This window comes from Caretta caretta, chromosome 3, assembly GCF_965140235.1.
Source record: "Caretta caretta isolate rCarCar2 chromosome 3, rCarCar1.hap1, whole genome shotgun sequence".
NCBI lineage: Eukaryota > Metazoa > Chordata > Testudines > Cheloniidae > Caretta > Caretta caretta.
The window spans coordinates 100,959,209-100,980,637 of NC_134208.1; the positions used below are offsets into that span (position 1 = coordinate 100,959,209).

Below are 21,429 nucleotides of genomic sequence, written 5' to 3' on the forward strand. Positions count from 1 at the left end.
TACTCCTAGCTTTTGCAGTTTAACAGTAGTGTTAATAATGTGTGGACAGTAACCATAGTTAGAGAATCATTTCCAATTGTAAATGCTTAAACTCTTATGTATAGTTTTAACATACACCTCCATCCTCCTTTTCCTTTGGAAGGGACAAGTTAAACACCAGCATTTAGATCAGGGGGTTCTCAAACTCAGTTTACCTTAGGGCCAGTGCCAGTCCTCAAATCCTCCAAGCGGGCCAATAATGTCACTCATGCCACCCAGAACCTGCCCCCCAAAACTCCACCCCCCACCTGCCTAAGGCTCTGGGAGGGAGTTTGGGTGGGGGAGGAGGTCTGGGGTAGGGGATTGGGGTGCAGACTCTGGGAGGGAGTTTGGGTCCAGAAGGGGTGAGAGGTTGGGCTCTGGGAGGGATTTTGGGGGCTGGTGGGGTAAGGGGAGAGGGTGCAGGCTTGGGGAGGGGATCGAGGGTGCAGCGCTTACCTGGGGCTCCAAGGCGGGTTGGGGCGGGGGGGGGCTCCGTGCACTGCTGCCCCCAGGCGCTGCCCCCGCAGTGTCCCATTGGCTGCAGGGGTGCTGGCAGCGCATGGAGGCACAGCCCAGCCCCTCTTTGGGCTGCAGGGAGGGGCCGGCAGCCACTGGAGCAAGCAGGCAGATGCCCCTCAGCTCCACTGTGCTGCCGGGCGCCTGGTGGCAGCAGGTGGGGCCAAGGGAGAGACCCGGCCCCAAAACTGCCGGAGCCCCACGGGCCACATTGGGGAGGCTCGCGGGCTGGGAGTTTGAGACCCCATATTTAGATCCTCAAAATCCTTGTTCAGCTGCCACCAAACACAGCATCCAAAGTCCTTAGGTGCTGAAATTTCCACTGGTAAAGTCTCAAAAGGCAGCTAAAAATCTGCCAGTTAGCATGCACACAAGTGCCTCAGTCCTGACACCTGGGCACCTAACTCATGCCTAAGTTCTGGCAGAATCCTTAAACTAGGTGTTCCCCTGCCTATCTTACCTTGATGCCCAATATGGTAGGCAGCTTTTGAGAACACCAACCAGATCAGGCCCCGCTTGAAACACCAGTGGAGGAAGTGGTGCAACCCCTCCCCCCGATTACCTTTGTCCAAGTGTTGAGAGCACTCACCCAGGATATGTGAGACCACAATTCAATTCCCGCTTCTGCTTGAAGTTGAGCAGGAACTTGAGCTTTGTTCTCTCCCCTCCACCCAGGAAGGTGCCCAACCCACTGGACTATAGGGTATTTTGGGCAGGTCTTACCTTGAAAGGGAGGGGAAGAGGAATGCAGTCAGATATGTTTAAATAGATAAGAGCTATCCCTCTCTTCTTATATTCCTTTTGTTAAATCACAAAGTGTATTTTAGATGATTGTAGGGATCAGCACTCTTAACTCTTTCCTATTTTAAATTCAGATATGCTGCTTTCCCCTACTGAAAGATGCTCTCATTTTTATACTAGAAAATTTGGATGAGACATGCCGAGTCACAAACAGGTTATGAAAAAGGTGATTTGTGCTTAAGAAGGTAGTTCCATTTGCATCCCTAACTTTTGACCTATCATAAACAGACTTCAGTTGAGAGGTAAAATGAGAATGAGAGAATTGCAGCCTATTTAAAGGAATGCCAGTGGCACTGGAACATTTTTAATAGTGGGCATGCTGAAAGCCGGCCCTCTTAGCCTGTCTGCGCCCTCCAATCCCAGAGCTGGGGCCGGGAGTAAGGCCACGTCTCTGGGAGGAGGGGGACTCGGACAGGGTAAGGGGGCCAAGGCTGTGGCCACGGCGGGGGGTGAGCACGGGGCCGGCAGCTGGGACCCTCAGGCGCGGGGCTGGCAGCCGCATGCAGGGCCAGAAGCGGAGGCATGGGGCCAGCAGCCAGGACCCTCAGGAATGGGACTGGTGGCAGCATTGGGGGCAAGAAGTGTAGGTGCAGGGCCGGGCTGTGTGCAGGGCCTGAAGCAGAGGCGTGGGGCCAGCAGCCGGGACTCCTGGGCATGGGACCAGGACCCTGCTGCAGCATCCCCCAACTCCCTGCGCCTATGAAGAATGCTATCACACACAAATTGTGTGTGTGTGTATATATATATATACACACACACACACACACACACAAAAGTTTTCAAAGTAGTAATAGCCATCAGTTTCACCATCTCCTTAACTATGAATGTCTGTCAGTGGACTACCATTTTACTGATACTTCCCCAATAAAAGTTTCACTCTGGTAACTGAAAGAGATTCAGTTATCCATTAGAGTGAATAAAATTGAGAGAGTATTGCAGTTTCATATTAAAATTATAAAGATCTGGCTAAGGTAACTAAAATCAATTTAAAAAAAATAAAATTCCCTCCTACTGTTCCTCACACGTTCTTGTCAACTGCTGGAAATGGCCCACCTTGATTATCACTACAAAAGGTTTTTTTCCTCTCCTGCTGGTAATAGCTCACCTTACCTGATCACTCTCCTTACAGTGTGTATGGTAACCCATTGTTTCATGTTCTCTGTGTATATAAAATCTCCCTACTGTATTTTCCACTGCATGCATCCGATGACGTGAGCTCAAGTATATTTGTTCGTCTCTAAGGTGCCACAAGTACTCCTTTTCTTTTTGAACTTCTAACAGCCTTTGATAGTCAAGGCATTCATTCATACTGTATTCTCTATTACATAAATATCAGACTAGCAAGATGTCAGTTTAAACTATTGTTAAATTTAAGGCTTTTAAAAACCGAAGTAGAAAGCTTTTTCTCTTTCATTAGATTTAATGCTTAGAGTCTATTTTCTTTGAGTAATGACCAACTCATTTCAGTGAATGAGAAAGGAGGGAGTTGTTTACTTGGAACTCATCCTATAGGATTTAGGCACACTCTTGGTGCTTGCCAACTTAGGCCAATTGCACATCCATCACTCAGTGACTGAAAGAGGGACATTGTCAAGACTAGTTGTTCCTCTGCTCTGCCCATCTGTTATTGTAAACAGGCACAATTTTTCAGAGTGGCATTTGTTTTTCAACACACTGCTTTCTTAGCAGCCTGAGAAAAGGGAGGAAGTAACATACTGTACAAATGCCAGCATGCATACCGCCCTCAGTCCTGCAACTGACTCCATGTGGACAGACCCCTGTGTTTACATGGAGCCCCACAAATCAGTGGGGCTTGTGATAGGCCTCGATTGCAGGCCTGGGATCTAAGAAACCCAAATCAAGTTATCTTCTGGATGCTTAACTGGAAATGTGGACTTTTATATAGGATTCACATTTTAAAGGATTGAAGTGAGTGGAAGCATTTTTAAAGTCAGACTAAACAAAGCCTGTATACCTTGACAGTGGCTTTCATCCGTAACATGTAGTTGTCATTGTTATTTACACATGACTAAGATTGTCTGATCATCTAGCATCTCACATATAGGGTTTACAAATGAAAAGCAGAGGAAAAGAAGACAATAAAAATAAAAGGATTATAAAAAGCCACCAAGAACATATTACTTCCTCTAGTTAGTTACATAAGGAGACAATTTTTGATTATACATCTGTAAATGAGAAATCTGGTGCAGGAACCTTATGCAACATGCTTTAATAAAGAGGTCTCAAACTCCTGACCCGTGGGCCATCTGCAACCTGCAAGCTTCCCCAGTGTGGCCTGCGGGGCTCCAGCAGTTTTGGGGCTGGTCTCTCCCTTGGCCCCACCTGCTGCCCCTGGGCACTCCCCTGCCAGGGGCCCTGGCAGTGGAGCTAAGCCGCATCTGCCTGCTCGCTCCAGTGGCTGCCGGCCCCTCTCTGCAGCCCAGGAGCGGGGCAGGGCTTTGCCTCTGTGTGCTGCCCCCGCCCCAAGCGCCCCTGCAGCCAATGGGACGCTGCGGGGGCAGTGCCTGGGAGCAGCAGCGCATGGAGCCCCCCCGCCTGCCTCTCCTTGGAGTCCCAGGTAAGCACCGCACTCCCGACCCCCTCCCAGAGCCTGCACCCCCACCCCTCCCTACATACCTCCTCCTGCCCCGAAACTCCGTCCCAGAGCCTGCACCCCCTCCCCACACCCCCCAGCCCCAAACTTCCTCCCAGAGCCCAACCTCTCACCCCTTCTGCACCCAAACTCCCTCCCAGAGCCTGACCCCAATCCCCTACCCCAGACCTCCTCCCCAACCCAAACTCCCAGAGCCTTAGGCAGGTGGGGGGCAGAGTTGTGGGGGGGCGGGTTCTGGGCAGCATGAATGACACTGGCCCGCTTGGAGGATTTGAGGACTGGTACTGGCCCTAAGGTAAACTGAGTTTGAGACCCCTGCTTTAGTATAAAGTAAGACTAAAACATCTACTATCACAATGGAGTCTAGTCCAAACATATTCTTAGTTTGTGAAGGATAGGGAGAAAAAAGGTCACATGCGTACACCCAACCAGTTCCTAGAGCCAATAAAAATACGCCAGCCTCATAGATCGTCCTTAAGGGAATTCCTTTAGCTTTTGCTATTTCAAATTAAATACAATTATTGGTCTCAATTGTCTAAGAATTGCACATATTCTGTTATTTTTGTTAGCCCATCTCCGTCTTCAACACTCTGACCTGCTTGTTTGTTTCCTTCATTGGTTATGTCTTGTCCTTTAGGTTGTAATCTCCTTGAGGCAGGGATTATCATTTTGCATAGGTTTGTACACCTAGTGCAATTGGACCCCAGCTTGATTGGCCTCTGAACCTACCACTGTCTAAGTTAAATAATAAATAATAATAATAAATAGAATACTGTTCAAAGAGTGCTCACAGAAAAACTTTTGTATCTCTGCTTCTTAGTGTCCACTAAGTGAGCAGGCAACCCTCCTAAATACCTTATTTCGTTTGAAAGAGAGGAAGTTGGTGAGGTAGTCTTTTATTGGACAACCATTGGTGAGGGGGTCAAACTTTTGTGCTTACCCAGGACTCTTCTTCAGGTCTTTTTCTTTTTAGTCATTTAATATCCAGTTGAGTAACTGGAACAGCTCCTGAGTAGCCTCAGTACTCAGATCACAGTTTACTTTGTGATTTTCCCCTCCCCCACTTTATGCTGAAGCCAATTAGTACTTAATCTGTTGTCTTGTCTTCCCTAGCACTAGGGATGTGGTATCCAAGAAACAGTCTACAGGGTCCTAACAACACAGATCAGGTTTGTTACACTACATTTGTCAAATCAGTGGTTGCTTTGCATGCCACAAGAACATAATGTGGATGTTTACTGCCAAATTTTCCCCTGGGGTTAGATTTGGAATATCTGCATTAGTTATCAGTGGAGCTTTGAAAATGTGCTTGTCTGTGGTAATGAGGTGTCCTGTGATAAACTGCAATTCTGACATAAGTTTATTTTCCAGTACACTAACACCATTGTAATGTGGAGTTTTACTAGGAGAATACTGCTGGATGCTTGCTTTTGTGCACAGTTGTTGAGAGATGCAAAAGGAGGTTTCAGCTTTCCATTTTTTAGAAGATATAATTGGATATGTATAATGTCAGAATAAAATGAAAGAGTCTGAAGCAAACGTAGGAAAAGATGACTTGTGGATAAATTTATGTTGCATAATTAGTAAGTTTAGAAAAAACATTTTGAATGAATCATTGGTTAGGCTGACCCTTTCATTATCGTGTTGGCTTGATATCCTGCCACCTGTAGTTCACAAAGAAGCTTAGAAACTGAACTTAGCTCTCTTAAATGAAAATCAAAGTATATTGAGTGGAGACAAGTGAATTGTGATTTATGTTGGCTCCCTATCTACAGCTTTCAAAACTCTTAGTAGATGGAAATACTGTAGTGATTGACTTTGGGAAATTTTTAGGAAATTTTAAATTGTCCTGTTGCTTATTAATTATATTTGAATGACCTGTTAACTTCAGAGAGACTTGCCATAGCTCATGTATTTCCTGTGACACTTATGCATTTTCAAAGTCTGTCACATGTTTCTGCACAAATAGGAAAATGTCAGACATTTCAGAAAGAAACCATTTCCCCACAGATTATTTAATAGAGGAAGGTGTATACAAGACACCATGGGTTCTAATTTTAGCACTTCTGCTGACTATTCTTAATACTTCTGTGCACTTCCCAATTTTTATTAACCCAGGCCTCTGACCTCTACCTCAGGTGAGGCAATCATTTACCCATTTTACAGATGAGAGAGGTTGGATAAGGCACTGTAGGCAATGCTAGTACAAACAGCCCCAAGTTTCACCCATCTTGCGATGCTGCCTTTCAGATATAATGGGCCAAATTATGCAGTGTCGATCTTTATCCTGCTTTAGCAACTAGACCAGAGAGATTTATGTGTCTATTGCTGCCCCACTGCTATATACAGTGATCTTTAACCCAAATGATAGAAACTCAGGTTTTTAGAATTAGCAATCCCAGGTTTAGTCACTGCAAGTTACTCAAACAGGGGAGTCACTATGATGTCTTTAACCTATAGACCGTACTCTATTCATAAAGCCAGGAATAGAATCCTCATGCCCAACATACAGTTGCTAGTTCACAGTTATGTAACCCAGTTATTAAACAGTGTGTTTTCTCTCTCTCTGGGATGCTCGTCACAGAGGATAACAGCACATCTCATGTAGTCATTCCTGTAGCGAAAGTGGTAGACATCTATGGTGTCTGTCGGAGGGCTATGGATTCAGTTCTCGTTTATGACCCACGTAGGAAAAAATATAGGCAAGTTAGTGTGCAGATCCTAGAATAGATGAATATTTCATATTGCAAGTCACATTGAGGTGAAGTTGGATATTTGTTTTATTTTTAGTCTTTGTACTTTGATTAAGGGGTGTTTTCCCTTTAAGAACAGGGTAGGGGGCACATATTATGGCATTTTTTTTTTTGAAGAAAACAGAGCAGTGTGTGGATGATGTTGGGGGTGTGTGTGTGTGCACAGAGAGAGGAAGATCTTGCCTGCAATATTGCTAACCATTTGTATTCGAAAATAATGAGTCTGACCCCTCAAGTCTTGAGATTGGCTATAAATCAGAACATTTTAAAAATATATATTTTGAGAATTCTTTTTATTTGCCTTCTTCTTTGAGCCATTAGGATAACCCTGGAAATTTGGTCCATGTGTTTCTCAGCAACCTCTATAACAATGAAGGCTAGAGACTTGCTTGTTCAAAAAGGAAAGCTGAGTAAACTTACATTAGTTTATTACATTAGTAAGTTTAGAAAAAAACATTTTGAATGAATCATTGGTTAGGCTGACCCTTTCATTATCGTGTTGGCTTGATATCCTGCCACCTGTAGTTCACAAAGAAGCTTAGAAACTGAACTTAGCTCTCTTAAATGAAAATCAAAGTATATTGAATGAAGATGTAACGTTAACCCTTATCAGGGGATTAGATGCCTCGTGACATTGTTAATGATCTTCAGAGTCTTTTTGTCCCTGTAGGTCACAAGTATGACTGCATCCAACTCAGCAGGTATTAAATACAGATTGTTCATGTCTAATAATGGATGTTTGGTGGCCTCTGTGAGTTGGGTTTAGTGAGTGTCAGTTCCAGCTCCTGCATCATAAAGTCATCACTACCATGCTTTGCACTAATTGGCAGACTCAGTATGGGCCTTGGAGACTGACTTAGCCCTCTTGTCTCTAGAAATCACCCCAGATCAGAGCTGAGCTATGGTGGTAGGGTAACCTTCCTTGTTGTTGCCCTATAGATGAGCAGGGCAGCAGACAGCGGAGGTATATGAGCACTAAACCCACTTTGTTTATAGCTAGGGTTTATGATTATATGCAAATGAATTAAAATATGCAACATATTTACTTAAATATTTTGCATAAAGTGTCTGGGAATTGCCCAAAACTTTGGCAGTTCTGTATTTCAAAGTAAAAAAAGTTTTCTTGAACATAAGTCACAACCTCACAAATATATTGAAATACAAACAAAACATAACTACTTTCCTGTGAGTGTGGAAAAAACAAAGTTACAGTTGTGACTAGTAAGGATACGCCACTATTACTGGGAACCTTTAACTGTTCTCTTCCTGAATGAGAGAAGAACCAACCAACCAACTGATCACTATTTCTCTTATATAAAAAAGGGGATTGCAAAGGTACATATCAGTTACTAAATATTAAGGCTTACCCACCAATCAGCTTTTCATATTTGAGAAGAGTAATGAATCTTTTGTACAGCCTGATCATTTGGATTGGGTTACATACCAAGGCCCCAGTGCTGCAGATGCTCACTGTGCTTAACTTTACTGACAATAGTAGTCCCACTGAGTTCAAGAGAAACTCACAAGGGGGATAAGGAGGAATTTTTACCCAGTGGCTTAAAGTGGCAATCTGCCTCCCCTGAGTTATTTTTGGGTGAGGGGGTTGGATCAGTGGACTGAAGAAACACCCTTCAGTGAAATGGATGGTATTAGAGAGGTATCATGGGGTCCACTCACCGCTGGAGCACCCCCTCCTGGTTCCTTTGGGGATTAGATGATTCTAGGTTTGATGCCCCCTTCTGTTGGTTCCTCACCCCGTTGTCTTTTTCTTTCTCTGGGACTCAGGGTGGTCCTTCTTCATGACTCAGCCCTCCAAGGTATCAAAGTCCCTCCATACAAAAATGGCAGTATTCCCTTTTCTGCCCTGACTACACCACTCCTCCTGTGGCTGGTAGGGAAATCCAGGCCCACCCTATACTCCAGGTTCCAGTCCAGCATCTGTAACGACAATAGCCTGCTTTATTCCAGACTATGGTACTCTTGCCCTGGACTCCTTCCTACTTCTCAGCTCTACATTCTGACTTCCCCCCCTCTCTAGGTTTATCAGCCCAAACACACACCTCCCCAGGAGCAGCTTGGTACTGTAACTCCCAAACATGTCTCCCCTCTCCCATGGAGTAATTGCAGACAATTTCCTGGCAGCCCCTTTCTGTTGGGATGGCCCAGCTACCCCCAGCCGGACTTGATCAGCAGTTAGGTCTTAGCACACCCTGGCTTTCCTTTGGGTGCAGCCTATAGTTTAATTGGCCTAATTTACCCCTTCAGGCGTTGTGTGAGTTGGACACTCCATCACAGGAGGACATTGTCACCTCAGAATTCCACCTAATGGTGGCTCCACAGACGTTACTGCAGTCTTAAAAGAGGGACCAGGATCAATGGAGAGATACTTAACCTGTTAACCATGACCAGCTCACATGTTTCTAAACATCATTGACTTTGTTAACACTAGGTACTAAGTAATGTTTAAAAACATGTTGATTTTTACAGAGATGTTAAACAACATGTTTTTGAGCATTGCTCATTTTCCCAGTCTAGATAAGCCTGTAGTGACCCCTTCTACATCTGTCTGCCTTTCCTTCGGACTGGACAAGATGATATGGAGCCAGCATATGTGGCTAAATGGACTGATACACTCCTTTACTCCAATGTAATGTAAGGTCAGGATTGAGGTCCAACTTTGATTAAGCACATTTACTGATATGTTGAAGCAGGAAAAAAATGGGAAAGAGCAATTTGGTCTTACTGATAGAGTAATACAGACTGTATATATAGTCTCAAATTAGAAATCTAAGACTAAATGTGTTATTTTAAATATATTCCAGATGGGCTGGAAAATGTGCAGGGGGAAAAAATCATTCCAAAAAAAAAGAAAAGAACAAAAAGAAGAAAAGGGTCACAAACTCCTCCTGACTCCATGGATTGTTCAATGGCAGAAATGCCATTTGCCAGTACAGATATTAAAGATGAATTTGGCAGTAAGTATATTTAAAAAACAACAACACTGGTTTAAACATATGTAGATCAAACATTTAGGCTCTTATCTGATAGTTGGCCCATGCAGGGAACCGCGGCCAGTGGGAGCTTCGGGGGAGGTACCCGCAGGCAAGGGCAGCACATGGAGCCCTCTGTCCCCTCTCCCCCAGGGGCTGCAGGGACATAGTGCCAATTGCAGGCAGGGAGCCTACCTTGGTCCCGATGTGTGCCATTGCCACCCCGGAGTCTCTCCAGGTAAGTGGCGCCAGGCCGGAGCCCGCACCCCAACCCCCTGTCCTGAGCCCTCTGCTGCACCCCGTATCCCTCCTGCACCCCGAACCCCTGCCCTCAGCCCCCTGCCGCACCCTGCACTCCAACCCCCTGCCCTGAGCCCCCTCCCACACTCCACACCCCCTCCGGCACCCCAACCCCCTTCCCTGAGCCCCCTTGTACACCCCACACCATTCCTCCACCCTAACCCCTTGCCCTGAGCCCCTTCCTCCACACCGCACCCCCTACCCCACCCCGCACTCCCTCCTGTACTCCAACCCCCTGCCCCAGCCCTACATTCATGGCCCTGCATGCAATTTCCCCACCCAGATGTGGCCCTCGGGCCAAAAAGTTTGCCCACCCCTGCTATATTGGTATATTATTTTTGAAAACTTAGTAAGAATGAGGGCCTTTTAATGGGATGTAGTGCCTTTTACCTTTATGTTGCTGGCTCAAGACCAACTCACATTGGTGTAGTATTTCCTATTGTGTATGTTTTTTTATTAATCTGTAAATAAATGTTTTGCCTTCTCCCTCTCTTCCCCCAGTTACTAGTACATTTGAAATGTATTTTAAAAAGAGGAGAAAAAGAACTACTAGAAAGAAGGCTGAAGATGATGATCAAACAAAGAAGAAAAAGCAATATCAGCCAAACTATTTCATCTCTCTTCCAATTACAAACCCAAAGGTGGTATTCTTTTCTATTATTCTCTTTTTCTATGGGCAAAATTACTTCAAACAGGAGTAAATAAGGCAAGCAATATTTACCCTAAAGGAGTAGTTTTCAAACTATTGGGCGTGCCTTCCATGGGAGGCGTAGGAATGTGTCAAGGGAGGTGTGAGCAGTATTCCTTTAAAAAAATAATAAAAGAAGAAGAGAGCTCTGGCTGTCAGCACTGGTGGTTAGGGCTTATGGAGAAGGGCTGTGCACACCTGGGAGGCAGAGATAAAGGGGACAGCCAAAGCCCCCCCCCCCCCCCCCGACTTGAACTGTCTTCCCCTACCCAATCCCTCACCTCTTCTCCCCTTCCCCACCCTTTGCTCATCAGGATGCAGCTCAGGCTCAGGCTCAGGCTCTTCTCTCCTCCCCACCCCCACAATCCATCACCTGGAGGCAGCGGAGCTCTGTCTGTCAGCCCTAGGGTGCAGCAGCAGCAGCGCAGAAATAAGGGTGGCAATGGGGTGCTAAGTCTTCTGTGAAAAGTGTTATTGACAAATATCACTTTTCACATTGCCACCCTTACTACTTTGCTGCTGCTGGCATGGCACTGCCTTCAGAGCTGGGCACCCAGCAAACTCTTGTTGCTCTCTGCCCTGCCTTCAGAGCTGGATGGTGGTATATGGACTTTGGGGTGGGAGAACATAGCATAAACAACTACTGACAAAAAGAAAGGGGGCCTGATCAAACAAGTTTGAGAAGCACTGGCCTAAAGTATAACCAGTTATTTTATATTATTCTTTAAGGAACAGTGTCAAATTAAGAATCACACTGTCTGACATTTTTTTTTTACTAACCATTATTACAAATAGCAATGGATTACTCTAACTGAAAGATATTAGAAACCATTTTTTCTCTTGTTATCCAGTTGTTAGATTTGTGGATTTGACAGCAGTTTGTGTGTAATCAGTTTTACTGTTTCCCTCTGTATACTCAGATTGTTTGTGAAAGTCATTCACCCAGCAACAGGGGAGAGGAACACTTTAAAAAATAGGAAAGTGTACATTGTGAATCCACAAAATTGTAGGAGGACTGAGGACAGGTGTACATGATACTACTTTAGCTCATTTTATGAGGTTGAGTAGATTTCATTTAGACTGTTTTCCTTTAATAACGTGGAATTTGTCCAATTTGCTGTATAATTCATGGTGAACAGATCACCTCAATCCAAAAACTGTAAACCTGTTATGTAAAGGACATATTTCAGGGTCATTATTGTCTAAAAAGAGGCATTTATAGGCATACTATGTGATTTTTGCATATACCTACTATCATCTCACTAATATTTCAGTTCTAGTAGCAATGCTCATTTTTGGTTCTGATTCTGCAACTGACTGCACAGATAGACCTCTGATCCATGCACAGCCTCACTAAAGTCATTGGGACTCCATCCTTGTGGAGCCAGGTGCAGGATCAGGGCCAATGTGTCAAATATCATTAGGGGACCACAGCTACTTAAATAATTATTTTTATCCTGAAATTTGCTTTTAAAAATAATTACTTACTGTTTACTCTAGGTTAGGTGGAATATTAAAGTCTGATTTGCCCTGAGTAGAAAAGCAGCTCGCCCAATAGGGGTGTGTGTGTGATTTGATTTTTAATGTGGATAGGTTTCAGTTAAAAATAGACTGATACAGTGTGTCAGACAAACTCCAGCTACAATCTAGTGCCACCAATCCTGCAAACACTCATATATGCTTAAATTTATGTTCATGAGTATTCCCATTGATTTGGACTACTCATGTGAGTAAAGTTGCATGCATGCATATGTGTTTGCAGGACTGGGACCTAAGAAATACTGGTTGGTTCTCTTCCTCCCCCAAAAGGGGTCATTCAGTGATTTCTTCCATCCACAAGACAGGGTGTTGTGATAACTGACCGTCTGAAGAAGAACTGGACAATTACTGCTCAGAACTCCGGGACAAGCAATGATGGTTAAAGTTGAAAATCTAAATCCATCCAGTTCACATATATAGGTTGAGAGTCAATTAGGCAGTTATTAGTTTCACGTCTCTAAGAAGCATGTTGATGCATATTCTTAACTAAATTGAGAGATTGCTGGAGTTTCATACAGTGCAAGCAGTTTCAAGACATACATTAGGATCTTTAAGAACATGTATCTCATGGTTGTTTAGAATGTTGTTGTAGCTGTGTTGGTCCCAGGATATTAGAGAGACAAAGTGGGTGAGATAGGGATAAAAGATATTACCTCACCCACCTAGTCTGTCTCATGGTTAGCATGCATTGTCTTAGTTAAGGTAGTAATAGCTGAGCACGATTCCTTCTCACTAGCTGACATATACACGGAGTTTTGCTAGATATGGCTGTTCTGAGTACCTGTTGTGGCTTCAGCAAGGAAAATAAGATACAGTGTTAGGTGTAAAACTCATACTGTCAAAACCAGTATTTGAATACAGGGTCTGAACTAGATTTTTAAAAATATTTGTTAGCAGACACCATCAGATGTTTTTGAGGGTCACCCAGAGAGTGGAATTGCATCTGTGCTATATACTCACACACAGACCTCGGTATTGAGGAATTCTGAATAATGGCTGAAAATGAATTTAATAAAACCAAACTAGGTATGCAAGTTATGGTGAAATGTTCCACTCTTAGGTGTCAGTATGGAGGAAGATTGCAATGACTAATTATACAGACTCCAAGACAGCCTTTACTAGATAATGAAGAAATGAGATCTCTTACACCATCTGAATTTGGAATCTTTCACTTCCTCATTTTTGCTCCCATTATATAACAGTTGCCAGGCTAGTGTAGTGGTTGAATAAATTGATACAGCATAACTGGAAGAAAAAAAAGTGCTCCTGTCATTGCTGATAGGATTTGAATAATTTTTGTTGTTAAAGCAGAAAGGTCTAAACTCTGCAGCCATTTTCATGATGCCTAAAATTGGTAATTCCTTTTTTTGACTTAATTTGTCATTAACAATAATTGTGAGGATAGCAGCTGTGCTAAGTCTCAGAGCATTTGATATGGGGGTTATTATTTATTTACTTTGTCATTCTGAGCTTTTATGTTACAAAGTTCTGTTTGTAACTTTCTTAGATGTAGGGTTTGAACTGGAAGTGGGAGGTGCTGGTTGGATTTTATAATGGTAGTTTTATCCTGAATGGAAAAATTCCAACGAATACAAATGGGATCTTGTAAAGCTAGAGAGGAACTTCTAACTAGTGTTGCCATTTCAGACGATGATGGACAAAGAGCTTCCTTTTGTGAGAATTTCATTTCACTACTTCTGAGGTGTTCTGGGCAATAGTACAAGTCTTTCTGAATTAAGATTTTACTTACATTTTTTAGCTTTACAGTGAAAAACACCCCTGTGATTCAGGAACAGTTTTGCAGTGGGGGATTTTTCAGGAAACATTTAGTGAGTTATCCTGCTTGTGACTGAAAGATTTCTCTTGCTGTTATTTTAATGGTGTTTTGAATCTTTGGAAGAAAAATATGATGCTCCATAAATTTTAACTTCATACTCTGTTAAATTTTACAGAAATAGTTAAATGAAGAATAATAATTGTTTCCATCACTTTTGGTAAATCTGCTTGGATGAGGTTAAATTTCAACTGATATGCTATGTGTCTGAAGATGCTGTTTCTAGGTCCTCAAGATTATATTTTAATTAAATTGATTATACTTGATGTGTTACAACTCTAAAGGTAATCAGTTTTGTATTAACTTTTTAGCATTATTCTTGCATGCCAGAAAACCAAATTCTTGCATGTAAGAATAATGTTATTTGATAACTTCAATATATAATTCTAAATAGTTACGGTGAGGATGATCACGGGATCAGAACTAGACTCCTTTGAAACATTTATTTTTAACACTTTATTATCTGGAGAAGGAGGTACATAGCGAGTTGTTGAAATCTGCACTCAACAATTTATTTTACTGAATTAAAACTACCAAGGTTTGTGAAGAAGACTGGAAGGATCTAAATTAAATTAAATTGTTATCAAAATTGGCAGATAAAATTTCATGTAGAAAAGTGAAAGGTAATGTACAATAGGAAAAACAATTTAAACATTTCATATCTATTAATGGGTTCATCACTAGATATGAGAGATCTAAGAGGAGTCTTGTTTAGCTTAATTAAAATATCGGATATCTGTATCACACTGCTCAAAAGAGTTAATTTAGATACTTGGCTGTATTAAAACAGAAATAATAAACAAAACCTGAAAATGGAAGCCTGCAAATTGGTCGCACATCTGCACCTTGTTTGTTGCATTTAATTTTGGTTACCTGAATTCAAGAGGGACATGCTAGAGATGGACTTCTCCCAGAGGCTCACAAACATACTTCTGTGTAACAATATTTTGCCTTTGGAATAGTATAGATTATGCAGAACAGTGGTTCTCAACCTTTCCTGAGTATTGTACCCCTTCAGGAGTCTGATTGGTCTTGTGTACCCCCAAATTTTACCTCACTTAAAGATGACTCGCTTACAAAATCAGACATAAAAATACAAAAGTATCACAGCACACCATTATTGAACAATTGCTTACTTTCTTATTTTACCATATAATTATAAAATAGATCATTTGGAATATAAATATTGTACTTACATTTCAGTGTATAATGTATAGAGCAGCTGGTACAGGAACCCACAAGGGGAGAGGCAACTCTCGATCTAGTCCCGAGTGGAGTGCAGGATCTGGTCCAAGAAGTAACTATAACAGGACCGCTTGGAAATAGTGACCATAATATAACAACATTTAACATTCCTGTGGTGGGAAGAACACCTCAACAGCCCAACACTGTAGCATTTAATTTCAGAAAGGAGAACTATGCAAAAATGAGGTTAATTAAACAGAAATTAAAAGGTACAGTGACTAGAGTGAAATCCCTGCAAGCTGCATGGACATTTTTCAAAGACACCATAATAGAGGCTCAACTTAAATGTATACCCCAAATCAAAAAACACAGTAGAAGAACTTAACAAGAGCCACCATGGCTTAACAACCATGCAAAAGAAGCAGTGAGAGATAAAAAGGCATCTTTTAAAAAGTGGAAGTCAAATCCTAGTGAGGTAAATAGAAAGGAGCATAAATACTGTCAAATTAAATGTAAAAATGTAATAAGAAAAGCCAAAAAGGAGTTTGAAGAACAGCTAGCCAAAAACTCAGAAGGTAATAACAAAATGTTTTTTAAGTACATCAGAAGCAGGAAGCCTGCTAGACAACCAGTGGAGCCCCTGGATGATCGAGATACAAAAGGAGCACTTAAAGACGATAAAGTCATCGCAGAGAAACTGAATGAATTCTTTGCTTCAGTCTTCACGGCTGAGGATGTTAGCGAGATTCCCAAACCTGAGCGGTCTTTTGTAGGTGACAAATCTGAGGAATTGTCACAGATTGAAGTGTCACTAGAGGAGTTTTTGGAATTAATTGAGAAACTTAACAGTAACAAGTCACCAGGACCAGATGGCATTCACCCAAGAGTTCTGAAGGAACTCAAATGTGAAATTGCGGAATTATTAACTATGGTTTGTAACCTGTCCTTTAAATCAGCTACTGTACCCAATAACTGGAAGATAGCTAATGTAACACCAATATTTAAGAAGGGCTTTAGAGGTGATCCTGGCAATTACAGACCGGTAAGTCTAACATCAGTACTGGGCAAATTAGTTGAAACAATAGTAAAGAATAAAATTGTCAGACACATAGAAGAACATAAATTGTTGTGCAAAAGTCAACATGGTTTCTGTAAAGGGAGATCATGTCTTACTAATCTATTAGAGTTTTGAGGGGGGTCAACAAACATGTGGACAAGGGGGATCCAGTGGACATAGTGTACTTAGATTTCCAGAAAGCCTTTGACAAGGTCCCTTACCAAAGGCTCTTGTGTAAATTAAGTTGTCATTGGATAAGAGGGAAGATCCTTTCATGGGTTGAGAACTGGTTAAAAGACAGGGAATAAAGGGTAGGAATAAATTTTCAGAATGGAGAGGGGTAACTAGTGGTGTTCCCCAAGGGTCAGTCCTAGGACCAATCCCATTCAACCTATTCATAAATGTTCTGGAGAAAGGGGTAAACAATGAGGTGGCAAAGTTTGCAGATGATACTAAACTGCTCAAGATAGTTAAGACCAAAGCAGACTGTGAAGAACTTCAAAAAGATCTCACAAAACTAAATGATTAGGCAACAAAATGGCAAATGAAATTTAATGTAGATAAATGTAAAGTGATGCACATTGGAAAAAAATAACCCCAACTATAGATACAATATGATGGAGGCCAATTTAGCTACAACTAATCAGGGGAAAGATCTTGGAGTCATCATGGATGGTTTGCCAAAGATGTCCACACAGTGTGTAGCAGCAGTCAAAAAAGCAAACGGGACGTTAGGAATCATTAAAAAAGGGATAGAGAATAAGATGGAGAATATCTTATTGCCCTTATATAAATCCATGGTACCCCCACATATTGAATACTGCGTACAGATGTGGTCCCCTCATCTCAAAAAAGATATACTAGCATTAGAAAAGGTTCAGAAAAGGGCAACTAAAATGATTCGGGGTTTGGAACAGGTGCCATATGAGGAGAGATTAAAGAGGCTAGGACTTTTCAGCTTGGAAGAGAGGAGACTAAAGGGTTATATGATAGAGGTATATAAAACCATGAGTGGTGTGGAGAAAGTGAATAAGGAAAAGTTATTTACTTGTTCCCATAATATAAGAACTAGGGGCCACCAAATGAAATGAATGGGTAGCAGGTTTAAAAGAAATAAAAGGAAGTTCTTCTTCACTCAGCACACAGTCAACCTGTGGAACTCCTTGCCTGAGGAGGTTGTGAAGGCCGGGACTATAACAGGGTTTAAAAGAGAACTGGATAAATTAATGGAGGTTAAGTCCATTAATGGCTATTAGCCAGGATGGGTAAGGAATGGTGTCCCTAGCCTCTGTTTGTCAGAGGGTGGAGATGGATGGCAGGAGAGAGATCACTAACAGTATAAACAAGTCATTGTCCATATGAAATTTTAGTTTGGACTGACTTCACTAGTGTTTTTTATGTAGTCTGTTGTAACATTAGACAAATATCTAGATGAGTTGATATACCCCCTGGAAGATCTCGGAGTACCTCCAAAGATACACGAAGCCCTGATTGAGAACCACTAGTGTAGAATGCTGACCCTTATAGCTGCTCTCTCTGTTCTTTTCCATTTCTGACTTTGAAACAGAGGGGCATCTCGATTCTTACTTCCCTGCTCATTCTCTGATGGTAAGGTTAGCTGTGGCTTGCCTCTGGACCCAGCTGTGGTCTGCCATCTTTGAAATTGACCTTGTTCGCTAATAAACATCTGGGGTTTTGTTTGTTTGGAGCCAGGACAGTCTTGATAATAGCTTCCTAGTTGTGTAAGCATATATCTTCTGTATCCTGAAGGGCTTGTATTGTTATAACTGAGCTTGCATTTTTTTCTTTTGCTGTCTCTCAGGAAGGAACAAATTAAACTATTTTCTGTCTTGAAAATTTTCCTGGAAACTATAATCAGAAACTGAGTAAACTGGTAATTGAAAAACTCCATCTTTATACTTTGGACTTTTCCCCATTGGGATAATTGCACTTTTCTCCAGTTTATGACATTATGTATTATCTGTGCAGTAAATAAATTGCAATTATCTGGGATCATGTTCATCAACATTTTGTGTAACTGTGAAGCTACATATTTCATGTCTTTTGAGAATTCAGTGAAAGTGTCATTTATTTGGGGGAATGCAAGTGCCAAATTGTGACAGAGATAAAATACTAGTAGAATCTTACTGCAGTGTAATTTATGCTCAGACACTGCGAAAAAAAATTTCAGATGACAGACATCTTCCTTTACTAGGCATGCTATTTTTTCCCTTCTTTCTTTGCCATCACTCCCCTTCTGTTCTAATTTGTTACTTATTTATATGGTGCCACAGGAAGTACATGGCACATAAAAACAAGGCTTTCATGTAGCAGAGATTGTTTAAGGCCCTGATCATGAACGGTGCTGAACGCTCACAACTCTTATTGTTTTCTTTGGGAGAGGTTGTTCAGCATCAATAAGGTTTTTAATATAAAGTGAAAGGCAAAGATTTGCATGTGAAAGGGTTTTTCTTTTTAAATCCAAAAGCAGACTCTTCTGTTATGAAAATTTGGCATGTGTGTGTAGTCCAGGAATTATCATGCTTCTGCTGAGGACAAGCTGGTACTGAGCCCTGACTCTGGGCTACTCAGCTGCACACACACACACACTCACCCCCATTTTACACAACTTTAATTTATAGATTTCAAAGTCATTTTGAGGTCTTCTAAATTGGTTCTTTTAGGTGATTTGCACAAAGGTTCGCTTGGCTGTAGTGTTTGATAATGATAATCTGTTTATAATTCAAGAAATTACTCATTTTACCAAATACTCAAGATTATAGTAAATCAGCTATGTTTGATTTGATTTTCACTAATATTATATTTAGGCTTTGTAGCAATTTTTGTAATAACCATGATGATTGTATTTTCATATGCACTAAAGACTGTTGGATAAAATTTATCATGCAAGCATTTCTTTATGTGTAGTTCCTGATAGAAAGAAAAGTTGTTAATTTTTTTTTTAAAACAAGCAGATTGACAGTATTTTAACAACCGTATGTATCAATATTCTGTATAAAGCAACTCCTAAAAATATATTTGAAGAATGGGTACTATCTAGCTTTCTCCTCAAATAGAAAACTCAGGAGTTGTAACTCAAATGGCCCAGCATATTATTTACTGAATTCTCATCTGTGTGCTACACATAAGATCCTGGAAAAGCTGGCTGTAGTCCCTCATGCCCTACTGTATGATGAGGTTTATCATAGGCTGGTGGAGGAAGTTCTTGCAGAAGCCTCTAATTTAGGATATTGACAGCATAGCATGGGGGAAAAAAAGTGGAGCACCTTAAACCAATGGTTCTCAAGCAGGGGTACGTAGAAGTCTTCCAGGGAGGTACATCAACTCATCTAGATATTGGCATAGTTTTACAACAGGCTATATAAAAAGCACTAGCAAAGTCAGTACAAACTAAAATTTCATACAATGACTTGTTTATACTGCTGTATATACTAAAAAGTAATTTATATTCCAATTTATTTTTTAATTAATGGTAAAAATGAGAAAGTAGTTGTTCAGTAATAGTGTGCTGTGAGTGACACTTGTATTTTTACATCTGTTTTTGTAATCAAGTAGTTTTTAAGTGAGATGAAACTTGGGTATGCAAGACAAATCAGATACCCGCAAAGATTACAGTAGTCTGGAAAGGTTGAGAGCTACTGCCTTAAAACCTGTTCTGGGAATTATCATGCTTCAGAGAACAAGCTGCTACTGAACCCTGACTCTGGGATGTCCAGCCGTACAATAGCAACTCCATTACTTCCTACCCACTTTGAGTTTACTCAGGCAGATTAACAAAACTCTGTCAAGAAGATGATGAAACTTGTGTCTGCTTGAACAGGTTTTATGTAAAAAGAAAAGGAGTACTTGTGGCACCTTAGAGACTAACAAATTTATTTGAGCATAAGCTGTCGTGAGCTACAGCTCACTTCATCAGATGCATTCAGTGGAAAATACAGTGGGGAGATTTATATACATAGAGAACATGAAACAATGGGTGTTACCATACACACTGTAACGAGAGTGATCACTTAAGGTGAGCTATTACCAGCATTTTAGTGAGTTTGTTTTCTTTCTTGCTTGTATTGTGGGATAGAAAAAACTATGATGACTAGTTGTGTTTTTGTATATTTTTTGTCTCTCTTAGATTACAAGAGGTATTCAGGCTGTCCAAGACATAGTAGTACAAAAGGATCACAGGTTTTCCCAAGCAATGGTTCGTTATGGCTCCTTACATGTCACCCTGTTAGTGATGCATTTATCCAGCGAAGAAGAAGTTGGCATGTAAGTGTTTTGCTGTTAAATTATGTACATTAAAAATCTATTTCTTTAGTTGTAGGGGAATTCAGGGAAGAGGATCCCATTTTAATGTACATGTATAAAGGGTAACAATTCTAAATTTCCCAAGACTGATTATATACCTGGACTTTGGAATGTTCAGTACAACATACTATGGTGTATGCTTAACCCTTTAATTCTGAGTTGAAACTAAAGTGTGCCCTGTGGAAGATGAAAGTGTTTCAGTTCTCTCACCACCTTATAATGCTTTATTTAGGCAGAGTTATCCATCCATGTCCCGTTCTGAGCCTGCTCCTTAGGCCTGGTTTTTCATCTCTCTTTCTGCTGAGAGTTAGTACAGGTAGTAGCTTCTCTCTGCTGGCTGACAGCTGCTTTTTCTTTTTTCTCTAGGTCAACCAACTTAGGTAGTTAGTTGATTTTAGCTACCTCAACAGAGCATGAGGAGATAGGTGATGTCACAGTCTCAGGTAGCAATATATAGAGCTTTAAAGATCAGTATCAACACCTTGAATTGCACTTGGAAGCAAATAGGAAGCCAGTATAGTCTGTGGAGTAGCCAGTTTCATTAAGCAGTTAGGCTCCATTCTGCAACAGATGAGCTTTAAATTATCTCTGGTGGGAGTCCAACGTAGTTGCACATTATAGTTTCAATCTAGAAATCATAACGGGTTTGGGAACTGTGACAGTCCACATACAAGAAAAATAGTTTCATTTATTTTGCAAAATACTGATGAATACCCCTCCTGGGACTTCAGGAACACTTGGGGATCCAACAGTCCCCTTAAATTGCATGCCTCCTTCAAGAAGGGTGAGCAAACCTTTCCAACAGTAG

The 21,429-nt window shown here is 41.4% G+C and overlaps 1 protein-coding gene across 3 annotated transcripts in view; it reads left to right on the top strand.

Moving 5' to 3' along the window:
* Nucleotides 1–21,429, top strand: part of AKAP7 (A-kinase anchoring protein 7) — a 140,364-nt gene that overhangs the window by 1,920 nt on the left and 117,015 nt on the right. For all 3 annotated transcript variants that reach the window (XM_075126748.1, XM_048844570.2, XM_075126747.1), the window contains exons 2-4: nucleotides 9,528–9,680; nucleotides 10,497–10,636; nucleotides 20,446–20,582. In XM_075126748.1, the coding sequence (XP_074982849.1) occupies nucleotides 9,528–9,680; nucleotides 10,497–10,636; nucleotides 20,446–20,582 (430 nt within the window). The remainder of the gene's footprint in view (nucleotides 1–9,527; nucleotides 9,681–10,496; nucleotides 10,637–20,445; nucleotides 20,583–21,429) is intronic.